At 42.6% G+C, this 14636-nt stretch overlaps 1 protein-coding gene across 1 annotated transcript in view; it reads left to right on the top strand.

Annotated features, from left to right (window-relative positions):
- LOC147689809 (galectin-3-like) overlaps positions 1-14636 on the top strand; it is a 201020-nt gene that overhangs the window by 134946 nt on the left and 51438 nt on the right. Inside the window, exon 5 of the mRNA XM_086936598.1 lies at positions 7336-7507. Within this exon, the coding sequence (XP_086792724.1) occupies positions 7336-7507 (172 nt within the window). The remainder of the gene's footprint in view (positions 1-7335; positions 7508-14636) is intronic.

The following is a 14636-nucleotide window of genomic DNA, read 5'->3' on the forward strand; positions in this document are numbered from 1 at the left end:
TGTGTGTCAGTCCTCCAGCGCTCAGGTGCAGTTCAGCAGGCAAGGGGTGTGGAAAGGAATCCACTGCAGTTAGGAATCTGGCGCCTTTTGCAGGGTAGAAGGGGGCGTGGCCTTGAGGGAGAGCGTCACCAGGTGTGATCGGTGAGGCAGCTGCTGGGACTCTTGGGAGTTGGAGTCCAGCAGTCTGCACGCTCGCAGCCCTGCGTGCCTCAAGCCCTTATTCCTCAGATGACAGTAGCAGCAAGGAGCAGTCCCAGTGAAGCGGGACCCGCGGAGCGGGTCCGGCGGAAAGTAGCGCTTTCAGATGCGCTTCAGCACAAACGCAGGTCGCTGTGTGTCAGTCCTCCAGCGCTCAGGTGCAGTTCAGCAGGCAAGGGTTGTGGAAAGGAATCCACTGCAGTTAGGAATCTGGCGCCTTTTGCAGGGTAGAAGGGGGCGTGGCCTTGAGGGAGAGCGTCACCAGGTGTGATCGGTGAGGCAGCTGCTGGGACTCTTGGGAGTTGGAGTCCAGCAGTCTGCACGCTCGCAGCCCTGCGTGCCTCAAGCCCTTATTCCTCAGATGACAGTAGCAGCAAGGAGCAGTCCCAGTGAAGCGGGACCCGCGGAGCGGGTCCGGCGGAAAGTAGCGCTTTCAGATGCGCTTCAGCACAAACGCAGGTCGCTGTGTGTCAGTCCTCCAGCGCTCAGGTGCAGTTCAGCAGGCAAGGGGTGTGGAAAGGAATTCGATTATAGATATATGTGTTAAAAGTCATACTGTGTAGAAGAGTTTGTAGGAATTTTAGAATGGTGTGATCATATGTGATTTTAACCTAACGGACCAAGGGTTCACAAGAGTGTAGTCCACTGCATATAATTTAGTGGCCTCACAGGAAGAGGGGGATAGCTTTGATCTGTACGTGCGAGCCAAGAGTCAAAGGTCTTGTTAAATTAAAGTGACAATACTGGACGAAGTTTATGGCTTAAGTGAGATAAGGGACGCTTGGAATTTGGGGTCTTGTTTAGAAGTGACTGTTCGCAGGACCAAAAGAGGTTACAATCACAACCGTAATGAATAGAGCTCTGTTGAGGTGATAGACTTTGCTCTAAAAGTGTCAACTGGAATGTCATGAGGTTACTAGCACGATGACGAAGATGGCGCCTAAGAAGCAAGGTCAACTTAACAGACGACGCGAAGAGATGAAGCTATGGAAAAACCCAGAAGCGGGACTACGTGAAATGTGTACGTGGTGGGCGTCTCAAAGGGGCGTTCCACCCATACTGTGATTTTGTATTTAGGGACAGCACCCCGGGGAGAAAAGGAGAGCAAGAGCAGAGAGAACGCAACAGTCAGAGCAGAGCGAGAGCAGATGGCCTGAGTCAGAGCAGAAGGAGAGCAGTAGGCCGAGGACCCTTAGAGAGCGGATGGGTAGGCTGAGAGGGTACTGCTTCTCGACATAGGTTTCCATCAGAGATTGAGAAAGTTTGAACTTCTTTGGAAGTCAAACTGCTGACACCTTTTTAGGTAAAGGACTTGCTAGTAGGGATGTCATCTAGCATAGAGTAGGGACAGATTTAACTTGTTTATTCTTTTATGTAAATGACGCATCATATTCATTTTGTGTCTATGCTATTCAATTTGCTAATTCTGGAATTGGTTTTGATTGTATTCTTTTGTAGACTGAGATTCTTTAGGGAATTTATGTTCCTTTTAGTTCCTGTATACTTGTTGAACCTTGTCTTGAGAGGATTGTATTTACAATTGTCTTTAGTTTTATATTAAACTTTTAAACTTTACCAGTCGTAAGTGGTTTTTCAGAGTTGCGTCAGTCTATGGGGTTGATTTAATTTATGTGGGTTTGCCTTTTACTCAATGACAGTCAATAATCGATCCAAAATTGGATGAATGAGATAGGTTTATAGGTAATCAGAAAAGATATCAAAATCTCATTCCTCGGATGAACAAACAGAAGCAGTTCTTGAAAAAGCTTCAGATGGTTCAAAATACAGCAGCACGGTTACTGGTTAAAACCCCTAAGTGCAAATCTGTATCTAAAGAGATTCGCAACCTGCACTGGCTTACTGTAGCTCGACGCTTCAAATTTAAGGCTTTGTGTTTGGCTTACAAAACATTGAACCACATAAGTCCTTCCTTCCTTCAAAACCTCTTTAACTGGTATGAAACAACCTGACATCTCCGTTCTACAGGGGCCAAGCTCTTGACAGTGCCCAGAATTCGAACATCGCATTGGGGTGGCTGTAGCTTTCAGTAGGGCACCTCCAAACTCTGGTACACTTTTCCGAGCGAGCTCCTTCTCCACCTTCAGTAAAGAACTAAAAACCTAGTTGTTCCAGAACAAGACGCCAGAGCAGCCTACTGTGATCTCAGTGCCAAGACACCTCCTGGTATTCGCATGCTTTATAAATCCTGTTAATATTAATATTAACATTAACAGCATAAAAGTGCTGTAAGGTGTCTGCAATCTCCTGATCTGTGGACCTTTCCTGGCCAGAGTGGTGTACGACCCCGGCGATATGTGAGGCCTGTCACTGTGCACGCAGCCTATTGGGAAAGAGCCTCCCACATCTTTCACCCCTACGTAAAAGGCATGTCTAAGCTGAAGCGCAGCGTGTTCCGCCCTGTCAATGTCCAAGCCTGCTAACTGAGCTCTTGCGGCCTTGAGCTTCTTCCAAACCCTAGGAGCCCCCGTTCTCTGGTGGATACATTCTAGCTTAATCACTGCTTTGGAAATCTGATCTCTTTTCTCCCTCCTGAGCTTATTATCCGCCGCGGAAATCCCAATGAGCTCTCATCTAACTACCGCCTTTAAGGCATCCCACAGCGTCGCTACCGAGATGTCAGGGGTATCATTGATAGCTAAATAGTCAGTGATCGCATTGGTGACCTGTTGGAACATAGGAGGGCGCTGCAGCATGGGTTCTCTAAGACGCCACAGGCCGCGAGGGGATTGGCCATGAGGCAGAGATCTTGGCTTGTGATGCCCCCAGAAGAACGGGGTCACCACCACACATGTGCTAAGGTGCTGGGGGAGCGGCTGGAGAAGCGCAGTCTCCCCCTGCACGAAGATAAAAGTCCCACCCTAAGTGTCTTGGGGATTGGAGAGAATAATCCCTCAAGGGCTCAGCATGCATTTTAAACCTTCTGGGCTGGAACTTTTGTTCTTCAGCTGAGGGTGATTGAAAAGTGCTTCATGAAGTGAAGGGCTAAGGTGGTAGATGTCTGGAAGAAGGCATCCCCTGGAGGCGAAGAGGTATAATTGCACCACAAATGCTTTTAATAATGTTATTCTTTATAGAGGGGCTGAAGTTCATGTGTTTAATGTGAAGTACACGATTAAGGCGGTGTCTTAAGCAAAGCAGATTTAAGTGGCTAGACATTCCTGCTAGGGTGTCTGACTGTATTTACTTAAACCTGTGATTTTATCTGTGATGCCTTTAGGGGCTGTAATTGCAATGCATTCTAATGATATCCAAATGTTATGAGCACTGTCACTCTAAAGTGATGCTTAAACATGTATTCTTGCTGCTGCGTTTAGGTGACGAACCCAGACTGTTAGCCCTTAAGATATAGAGGTGCATACCTATGGTCAGTAGGAAATGCTCGGTCAGGGTTGTGTGTCACCAGATCAGGGTTACCTATTTTAAATGCTGATTGGAGTACTGGGGGAGGTCGCCACTGGGATGGTGCCAGTGCGCAGGGCCCTTGCTCCAGGTTATGATCCACTAACTGCATTGGGGGCAAGATGATGTGCATACATGGGAGTGGTGGTACTAGACCCACCTCCCTTGCAGGAGGGGTGGAGATGTTATGCAATGTCACAAAGTAATTCCAACAGTTTATGTATATTTGTAAATTGGTGCATAGTATTGAGTAGTGTGTGTGTTTAATAAATGTACTCTTACTTTTATAAAGCAAAGTACAGACTGGACAATCAATTATTGAGTGTTATTTTTGCGCCCTGCAAATGGCACTTACTAGCCCACACCACCTCCCTTGAGTAAACCTCAGACTGCTCTGCAACGCTACCCTCTGAGAGTTAGGCACTACAATTGGGTGTTTGGTTCCCAGTGAATGACAAATGTAGTCTTGTTATTTGTGCAGGCCTCACAGATACTGCCTCGTTTTCCAACACTACTATTTGTATATATATGTATATAGAGATAACTCTAACCAATAGTATATGTAGTAGACCCTTGTACTCACTACCATTCCTATATGATTCTTAGAGTTTATTCATTTGTATCTCTTTCTTGAGTGACTTTACAACTTGTACATTTGCAGTTTTCTCTGTTTGTATCTCTTCCTTGTGTGGCTTTACAACTTGTACATTTGCATTTTTTTCTTTTTGTATCTTTTATGTAACTCATGTAATCCTAAGTCCTTATGTATCGCAACTGGTTCTTTTGTAAAGTGCTCTGACACCTTCGGGTAACGTTAGCGCTATATAAAATCGCATTAAATAAATACAATAAAAAAGAGTCATTGACACCCGCACTGACGAGTGGTCAGACAGAGGGCAAGTGAAGATGTTATGTGTCAAGTGTGTGTGGGTGTTGGAGGTCAAGATATAGTCAACCCTGGCATACAATTTGTGGGAATGTGAGTAGAAGGTGTATTCCCTTGACCCCGGATGAAGTGCCCTCCAGATATCCGTGAGCCCTGCTTACGCCAGCAAGCCTCTCCCTTTGTTGGTAATCGCCCCGGGCTGTCCCCTCTGCTGGGAGGATCTATCCATGTCATTGTCAAGAACTAAGTTAAAGTTTCCCCCTATTAATAGTGATCTGTCCGGGAGGCAAGTCAGCTCCTGAACTTCCTCTCGTATGAACCCCTCTTGCCCCTTATTGGGGATGTAAACCGAGGCCACGGTGAAGGTGTGATGTCCTAGTGTAAAGGAGTAAGCTAAAAGTCGACCCTTGATCTCAGCCTACTTGTGTCCTATTTTGCCTTGGAACCCTGCAGCAACGAGACTTGCCACCCCTGCTGTTGTAGTGGAACGTGAGGAGAAGAACTGATGAGGGAAGACCCTAGATCGCAATCTATGGGTATCCTGTAAAAGGAGGTAGGTTTCCTGAAGGAGATAGATGTGGGAGGTGGAGTTTTCTAGGAAGGACAGAACAGCTCGCCTCTTAACAGGGTTGTTAAGGCCCTTGACGATGAGCGACAGAATTCTAACTTCAGCTGTCATTGAAGGAAATACTGAGCAGCACCTGGCGTTCAGGGGCTCCCAGGGCTACCCCCAGTCTGTTGCACACTGCATCAGGACCTGCCAAACCGCTCGATTGATCAACCCAACCGGTATTCTGAGCAAAATGCCTAAATGTAGAAGGCGGAGGAGAGGAACCCATTAACCCAAAGAAGAAACATACAAAACAAAACTGGAACTGGAAAAGTCCATAAGTGTCCTGAAGTGTGAACCCCATCATGTGGCGTGAGATGTGCAGCAGGGGTCTCCCACCGCCCGGCCTACCCCAAGACCCAAGCCCCAGAGACCCAAAAGGACCCCTCAACCAAGCTGCCCCAAAGAGACCGAAGCTCTGTGTTCCTCAGTCCGCAGAGGCAGAGTCCTTAGCCAGGGATGCAATGAAGTCCTGTCGTTCTTTAGCCATAGTCTCAAGGTCGGGCAAAAGGCATGAGGAGTGTCCCCCCCACCCACTGCCATTTGTCCATGCCATCACGGCGGCTCCCTGCTTCCCTCGGCCGCAATGAAAGGCACACTCCCAGTGGGCCTCCTGACACTTTCTTTGCCTCTGTGGCCACGTCTATAATGCGGCTCAGGTGCAGAGGCAGGGATTCCCTCCTTTGCATGGGGCCATGCCCAATGCAAATGAGGAAACACCATTTGGTGATAGTGCTGGTGCTATATGTGCGCCAGAGCTATCTGTATTATAGAGAAGACCACACAATCGTCTGCCATAATTTCTGTAATACCGAAGTGCCCCCGGAGTGCACAAAGCAGGCTCACATGTCTGTTGCGCCACCTGGGCTTTTTGTATATTATGGCCCTAGATCTTCTCTGCTAAACAATCCACACTCGTGAACTACCAGTGAGCAGAAAGCACACCTGAAGTTAAGACAGCTGGGACGGCTTCTGGTGAGAGTCCTTTATCGGTAGGAGATGATTTATTATCCTTACGTAATTCAAACCACTAGCTGAAACAGCCCTATTGGACATGTTCCTCTATGTCAGGCAAACATTCTCTTCAGACCTGCTCCTCCTTGTTCCTGAGAGAACTGTAGTCATCAATTGCTCTTGCACACATGTTTACGGCAAGCTTGTTGAGATGTGTATTACCTGGCTCTAGAATGCTGTCTCAAATATCAGACAAACTAAGGCTGAGACAAGTAGAGAACATTGGGGTGCAGATTTGGAGATTAGTTTGAGAGATTAGCAATATTGAAATATTGCTGATCGTAAATATGAATTGTGTCCTCAAGCAGTAGACATTACCTCATGCACGTAATATTAAAAAAACTATTACACCCATTGCCTGGCTACGTTCCTTTGGGTTGGAGGTAGAGCTGAGCTGCGATCAGTGTCATTAACTGGAGGCAGATTTCATACATGTGGAATGGACATGTACTTTGCTTGAATACATAATGGTGTTGTATATTTGACCTGCTATTGAGCTTGGTGGGGTGCCAATTGCCCCATCCCGTCTTAAAGCCCTACTAGGGTGTTTTTTTTAAGGAGATCCCATCCTGAGCGAGGACATATGCAGCTATTGCCCTGCTGTTATCTAAGGAGAGAGAGCCTATTGGCCAGGGGGAACTATTACAAACTGTGAGAGATTGGCTGAATGATACAGTATATTGTGGTGACGCGATGGAAGAGTTTCAGAAACTGATCCCTGGCAATTGCAACTGAGGGATACATGGGACCGCCTTCAAAGCTGCGTTTCTACTTTAGATAACCCCACAAATGGAGGTCGTTGAGGGTATGTGTGCATGGAGCTTGGTGTAGGGATGTACATGGGTGGCTCCTACTAGTTATTCTAACACAGTCACGTCTCCTTGCCCAACACACCTCAGCACTGCACCCTGAAGGCCTCAATATTTACATCAGACTCCTTTGCCTCAGTCCATTGTAATGTTCCTACGGATTTAAGATTGACTGCCATACTGCACCATACTGTTAAATGTGCAAACGCCACAAATAAAGGGTTTTCTTAAAAAAAACCACACATATTATAAATTCAAATTGATGGAACTTTTACTTAGTGTTTGAAAAATTATTCTGGAAATTTAAAAAAGCAGAAGTTAGTTTCCAATATTTGATTAGCTATAGTTGGTTCAATTAGGTAACTTCATAAAAGTATGATTTTATTCCTCTTTCTTAGGTTTGGATTTAATTTTATGCAAGATCCGGAAAACATCCTGTTCCACTTTGATGCACGATTCACCTATGGAAAGACATTCTATACAGTTTGCAACGACATGGAAAATAACAACTGGGGAACTGAACTAGAAACGTTCAATAATTTTCCATTTAAAATTGGAGGGAAATATCAGGTAAATAAATGTTCAGCTATTAATTGACTAGAAAACAGACTAAGATTATTGAATGTGGACACATACTGCAGACATTGCTATTTTGCAATTAGACAACAATTTATATTTTTTCTAAGGGGAGCACTAACTGTATTACTCAAAGATATTTATTGATGAATGGTAAAATCAATACGAAACTGAGCCTGATTACCAAAATCACATTCTAAAAGGCCCAGGAACCAATCCTTTATAAAATATATGAAGCCCCTTAACAAATCCCTTTTTAGTGCAACTGACACACCATACCCCCAGACCTATGTCATAGATTTTAATATGGACCAGCAGGCATGTGAAATAACAACTGTATTGTAATGTATTGGTATCATGTAGTGCGTCCCATCCATCTTGAGAGGTATACGTGACGTACTAGTTATTTAAGTAAATACCTACTCCATATTATCGTTCATCTAGTGTTTTCTAAGCCTGATAATGTCACAGAGTGCCCTGATTTCCATTAGAGTCCTGGGTTCCTCTCCGGTATTGTAGTTTGCCTATTTGAGAAAAAGGGGCAGTGCATGAGGTGTGGAAGCAGGGTGGAAGTGGAGTATTTTTTTTTTTTTTTAGTGTTTTATAGAGCGCAAACCTGACCTGTGAGGGCATCAGAGCGCTTTACAAGATTTACAAAAATAAAATTTATGGAGGTGAACAAAAAGGCATAGACATACAGAAGTATACGAAACGGTTGGAAGGGGCAGGGGAGCTGGGCACATAGGGAAAAGAGGGACACGTGTGTGTGGCAACGGATGCAGTTAAACAGTTTAAATCCCCACAGATTCTTGGTGGGGTGGGTAGGTGATCTGAGGACCAGGCGATGGTCTTAGTTTAGTCAGGCTCTCTGTGGTGGTTGAAGGTAGAGATTAGGAGAGGAATTTTCCCTTGAGGAAAGTTTTGGCCTCCTTTTTGAAGCGTGCCAGAGAAGGTATTTTTCTGATGGCGGGTGGGAGAGAGTACCAAATTCTTGGTGCGGCCCCTGAGAAAGCTCAATTGTAGGTTTTTTTCTTTGGAAAATGGGCAGGTTGGAGCAAGAGTTCACTGGCGGTACGGGAGTTTCTTCTGCCTCCAGGTAACACTAGTTTCTGGACAAGATAAGCAGGGGAGTTCGCGTATAGAGCTTTGTGTAATGCAAGCAAGTTTCAGCTGTATTCTGGCCTTTAAGGGGAGCCAGTTCAATGCTTTCAGATGTGGAGAGATGTGGTCGATGGAGTGAAGACCATCACAGTGTGTAAGCATGGGTGTAGTGGACAGTGTGGGAATAGATGCAGGAAAGCATACCGTTACTTGCCATCCTAGCTTGTCAGTGTGGGAATAGATGCAGGAAAGCATACAGTTACTTGCCATCCTAGCTTGTCAGGTGCCATGAATAGGGATCGCTGTTGATGGCATCTGTATGGCCAACACCTTAGAGAACTGTGGGAGTTATTGTCTTATGTTTTTTATGAGCATTGCAGCTGTTAACTTAACATTAAAAAGGCCCGCTAGTTCATTAGTAAATTGCACAGCACCGCTTGAGCACCTAGGCAGCCCTTAGTAAATCTAGGTCTATGTTGTACACCAGTAGATTGTGGAAAAGAAACACAAATCTTTAAATAGTTTTGGGTACATCCTATATCATTGCGGACTAAACCTCTGAGGATAGTTCAGAGCCATATGGTCACATCTTGTTCAGATGACAAGAAGTAGCAATACCCAGCTGCACTGTCTGTGCGTCTTGTCCGTAGTGCGTGTCCCATATTATACTGTGCAATGTCCATACAAACAGTTTTTATGATCTTTAATAACTTGAGTCAGTTTTGGAGTAAAAACCATGGTAAAAAAATTGATTATTATTTGGGGTGAGCGACTGCCCACTTAAAGGAATAATTCCACTTTATGTTAGGGTGAACCCTCAAAGTCACCAAATGAACTTGACCTCAGTCCCATAGTAGCCATGGCTCAGAGCTGAAAGGCAATGTGTAAAGAATGTATGCAGTGCGAAGACAGTAATATTGTCATATCATCAGGCAATAAAAATACAGACCAAGTTAGAAAAATATGAAAACTTCTGATAAACCAAATGACACCAAAATGAGAAAAAAACCTAATAAGGGGAACCATGACTATGACTTTTTTATGTTTGGAACTAGTCTTAGAGGTAATCAATCAAAGACAGAAAATTAAAATTAATCTAAAAGCTGATACATAAAAAGAGAGCAAAGGAGAAAGAAGAGATAATGCATAAGATATATACATTTGACATTAATGGTCAATTTGTAGGGAACAATATCGGTAACACATCATAGAATTACATTTTTATTTCGGTATGTGGAACTGTCTTCCTAAATTTGACAATCACTAGGCATTGACGCGTTTCGGTGGGTAGAACAGGATAAAAGCCACCTTCTACAGGACAAAAATATATATTTCCCTCCTATACGTCCATCATCTTTCTTAGTTCTGAATCAGTTATTTTAATAGAACTCACTGGTGATGTCAGTCAAGTGGGCCACAAAACTCACTCCATTTGTTATTCAATCTTTCACAGAACCACCTCAAGTGCCTGTACATACATAGATGAAGGTAAGGCCTTGCCTATAGTAAAGCTATTCCTTCTTGCATCAGGTTAATAAATCAAAACGACTTTTTAAAAGTGACATACCTCTATATTGTGCCACCACTATGATTATAGTTAAAAATATCCAAAAGTCACTAAGGGCTCTCCTGTTTTGATCTAGTTGTACTTCAATGAATAAGCGCCCTGATTGGGTAGAGTAAACAAAGTGTACAGTAAACTGTTATGCTAATTCATAGTGCAATAGTGTACAGAAATGGGGAAAGCCAACATCCAATCAATATCAACTAATCCTGCCTCCAAAGGTAGGGGGATAATTGAAGAGGTTAAAAAATAATCCACTGGAGTTTATCCAGAGTAGACAACCACTGTAGGCTAGCTTTGTGTCCGAAAAAGTAAAAAAGCACCATTAATCCTATTTAGAATTAAATTTAAGTGGGTGATTCTATATTGGTATATAAGAATAAATGATTTTTGTAAATGATATAGACTAAACAGGCTCTTATGTTTAGACAAAATTTCATGGTACACCGTTATTATCAAATCTCAATTTTTTTTAAAACTGCCACTTTCAGTTATACATATTGCATATTGTTTAACCAAATTTATACCCCTTTTAAAAGGTATATATATCCCAAAGAAACTATTGGGGTAGGGTTAAGGACTGTATTTGACAGAGCTCTATTTTAGAGGAAAGACACAATGGACACGTAATTTACAAAACATGTTATGGTTTCAGTGTATGTTACGAGTTAATTAGCCTCATTGAAATCCCTTTTAACAGGTATATAAACACAAATATTGTGGTAAAGTTGGGAACAACCCTATGTCCATCTCAAAAATTCACATACATTTTTTGTAATAATCAGTTTTATGACAATAATTTAGGTACACGTAGATCCCTGTTTTGGCTACGTTATTTGCAAAGATCAAAATAAATACATCCCTTAATTTTTCATCTTGGAGGTTTAGCTTATGTATTACATGCCCATGCAGCCATGGTCACGTCTATCATGACGTCTAACCAGTTGTGATGTAATCCGGATTATACAAATCCTACCTCTTGTTGCATATCTAACCTAATTTCACAAGTAAATGGGCAAAAGTATTTTGATATAGTTAAAAACCCACAAAAACTCATCTTAAAAACCAACATTGTGTTTTTAATAATTAGTTGTTTGCCATTAATTAAACTACAGGTAAATCCCTGTTGTAGCTACAATTTAGAAGAAGATCAAAATAGTTATAGCATTTAGTTTTTCATTTTAGGGGTCTGGATTACCTATTGTGTTCTTGAGCTGCCTTAGTCACGTCTATCTTCCAGTTTAATGAATTACGGTCTAACCCACAATGTGCAAATCCTGCCTAGTTTAAGGGTGAAACGTGGTGTGTCACGTTATCACGTGTTCGATGTGCACCGTGTCAATTGTGTGAGGATATTGAACTGATTCCCGCAAGTATACGCCAGTATTGCGGTAGTCCTAGGGGAGCACTCTAATATGTACGATGTAAACTACGTCGATCACAAGATTCTGAGGAAAGGAGTAGGGCCATCTTGAAGTGGTGTGCAAAATTACAAATCCGCACTGACCTCTAAGTAAATGCTGTTTCCTTATTGTTCAAATATGAATACAATCTCATAAATCGCATAAAAAAGTAAATGATGTTTCCATTATGTCCAAATATGAAAAAAAGTCCCTTAAAAGTCAATTGTCTCATTGTCTAATTTTAATGGACTAATTACTCTACTAATCCAATGGGAGACCAACAGTTAAGCCAATAGTGTATTTAGAGTTAAAGGAATATACATAAGTTATATAATTTCTCTATTCCCACATTCATTTGGCCAGTTGCATCCAGCCTTCCCTTGTGTTTAGTCCTTTTCTCACAGTATCAAGTTTGGATATATACCATTGTTCTCTATTCTTACATTTCATCTCAAGGTCCCCTCCTCTCATAGTGCCAGTTATCTTTTCAAGGATGAACCAATGAAAGTCCATGTGGGTATGTCATAGGTTTACAAAATGTTCAACCAAAGGAACATTAGTCTTGTTTGTTTTCAGAGCCGATTTATGTTTCAGTAATCTAATCCTCAACTCCCTGCCAGTTTCCCCCATAAATCCTAAACCACAAGGGCACAGGAAAAAGTAAACAACATTACTATCAATCAATCATAGATACTTTATTTGTTTTTATAAGATACAAAATCATAAAAGTTCATTATAAAAATACAATTAAAACATGATTTTATTTACACATTTCTTTTAAAATAAGTAAAATTATGAGTAACTAGTATCTTATCTTCAACGTTATTGAGCAAACTAACACATTTATAAAATGTATAAAACGTGCCAATCAAATTTGGACAGTTTGTAAACAGAAAATTCCTTCCATGATATCAAAGTCACGAATACTATTCCAAATTTGACCTATGTCTAATGCAAACTTTTAATAATTATGCAATGTTCCTTGCAATGCACTCCACCTCTAGGTGCTGAATCAAGAGGAAAGCTGGGCGACATTGCCGTAAGCCTAAAATTTTCATTATCCGTTTCACCAACTGCTTCCTTGGTTCGTGGTAATATTTACAAAATAAAACCACGTGCATTGTAGACTAACTAGACATTTCATCACAAGGACACAGTGGCAATAAATGGGACCAATCGTTGGTTTTTGGGAAGGCTAACATGCGGTGAAATGTATTCAGTCTCAGTCTGGTAAGCACCAATCAATCGTAGCTGCTCAGACTAAATTAGAGGTATGGCTGAATGGTCAGGGTAGTTTGGACTTGGAGGATCTGTTGAACTGAACTTTTTGTTGCCTCTAAGGATAAGCGCAACTCCTCCATATGTAGCATACACCGTTTCTTTAGGTTTTTCCTTGAGATCTCCTGAATCAATAGGGGCTTTTTATAGTATCTTGCAAGGCCCAAATCATACAAAAACTTTTTAACGTATGAAATCCAGCCTATCTTGTCCGCATTTTCTAGTAGAAGGCAGTCATTCAAGAGGTCTCTATTAAAAACCAATTTTGGTGAGGACCATATTCTGTGCCATTATCTAGCTTACACTGTTCTATGAAAACACTCCTCATTTTCTTATGGTTTGTCTCACAGGACATTACAAAGGTTTTTTTTAATGCTAATCCTTAGGTCTAGATTCGCCATGTAACTGTGATACCTGATCAAAGCGCGCTGAAGTTCAAGGGGAGTGCGCCCTATAATCACTGCATCATCCGCGTATAACAGAGCGGGGACTGGAAGATCTTTCACGCAGGGTAGATCCTGGCTCCCTTTCAGCATGGCATGTTCTAGACCGTTGGTGTAAAGTGAGAAGAGGAAGGGTGCCAGGACACAGCCCTATCTTACCCCCCTCTTCACATCAAAGGAAGCCGTGAGTTCACCGGCCATGCCAAAACGGACTCTAGCGGTGGCGTTTGTATACATTTCGCATTAAATTTAACAGTGGAGGCTCAATTCCAACTCACTTAGAATGACCCACAATTTTGCATGGTCCACGCAATCAAAGGCTGCTGTTAAGTCTACGTAGGCCATGTATAGGTTTCCCCCTTCGCGTTCTTATACTTCCCCATTAATAGACTCCATTCAGTGCTTGTTCAGTGGTGCCGAGGCCCTCCCTGAACCCGAATTGGAGATCAGACAAGATGTTATTGTCCTCCAACCATTGATGCTTTCAAAATTAGATTATGACAATGCATTATATGTAGGGCTGCAAAATAGTTATTATTAAAACTTCAGCGGCTTCAGAACGCTGCAGCCAGGCTGGTTCTGAATATTCCAAGGTTTGAACCAGTAGCCCAAAAAATGAGAGGTCTCCACTGGCTCACTGTAGGAAAAAGAATTCAGTTCAAGTCATCATGTCTGGCTTACAAAACACTGCATGGATCAGGCTCACACTTCCTAAAAAAAAACTTACAACACATCAAACCTTCTAGGACTCTAAGATCTAGCAGCGCTAAGCTTCTCATAACTCCCAGATATAAACAACTAAGATGGGGGGGAGAGGTTTCATAGGGAACACAGCAAAAATATGGAACAAGTTACCCGTTGAACTAAAAAACAGCCTCTCATTGTGGTCTTTTCAAAAGAATCTGAAGACCTGGCTTTTTTCAGCTTAGTCCATTATGGGTGCACACTGCTCTACCTTTTCGGCTGCACAATCTTTTAGCGCCAAGACGCCCTAGGGCATTCGCGCGCTCTATAATTCCTCCAATCAAATCAAATCAAATCAATGTAAACGTTCAAGGATAATACTTCCCTCTATCTTCCCTAAAGAATCTAACAATGATATGGGACGATAGCAGGACAGGCTTTTGCGGTCTCCTTTTTTAAATATCGGGACTAGGATGGATTCAGACCATGAATCCATCAGGCCTACTGCACACGAAGCTTCCAGCACCCTGGTTAGAATCGGGATCCACAGTTCCATATCAAATTTGAACAATCCACTGGGATTCCGTTGGGGCCTGGTGCCTTACCCCCTTTACTAGCTTGTAAGGTGTAGTGGTAAAAGAAGTCCTGGA

The sequence above is a fragment of the Lissotriton vulgaris genome, chromosome 9, assembly GCF_964263255.1.
Source record: "Lissotriton vulgaris chromosome 9, aLisVul1.2, whole genome shotgun sequence".
Lineage (NCBI taxonomy): Eukaryota > Metazoa > Chordata > Amphibia > Caudata > Salamandridae > Lissotriton > Lissotriton vulgaris.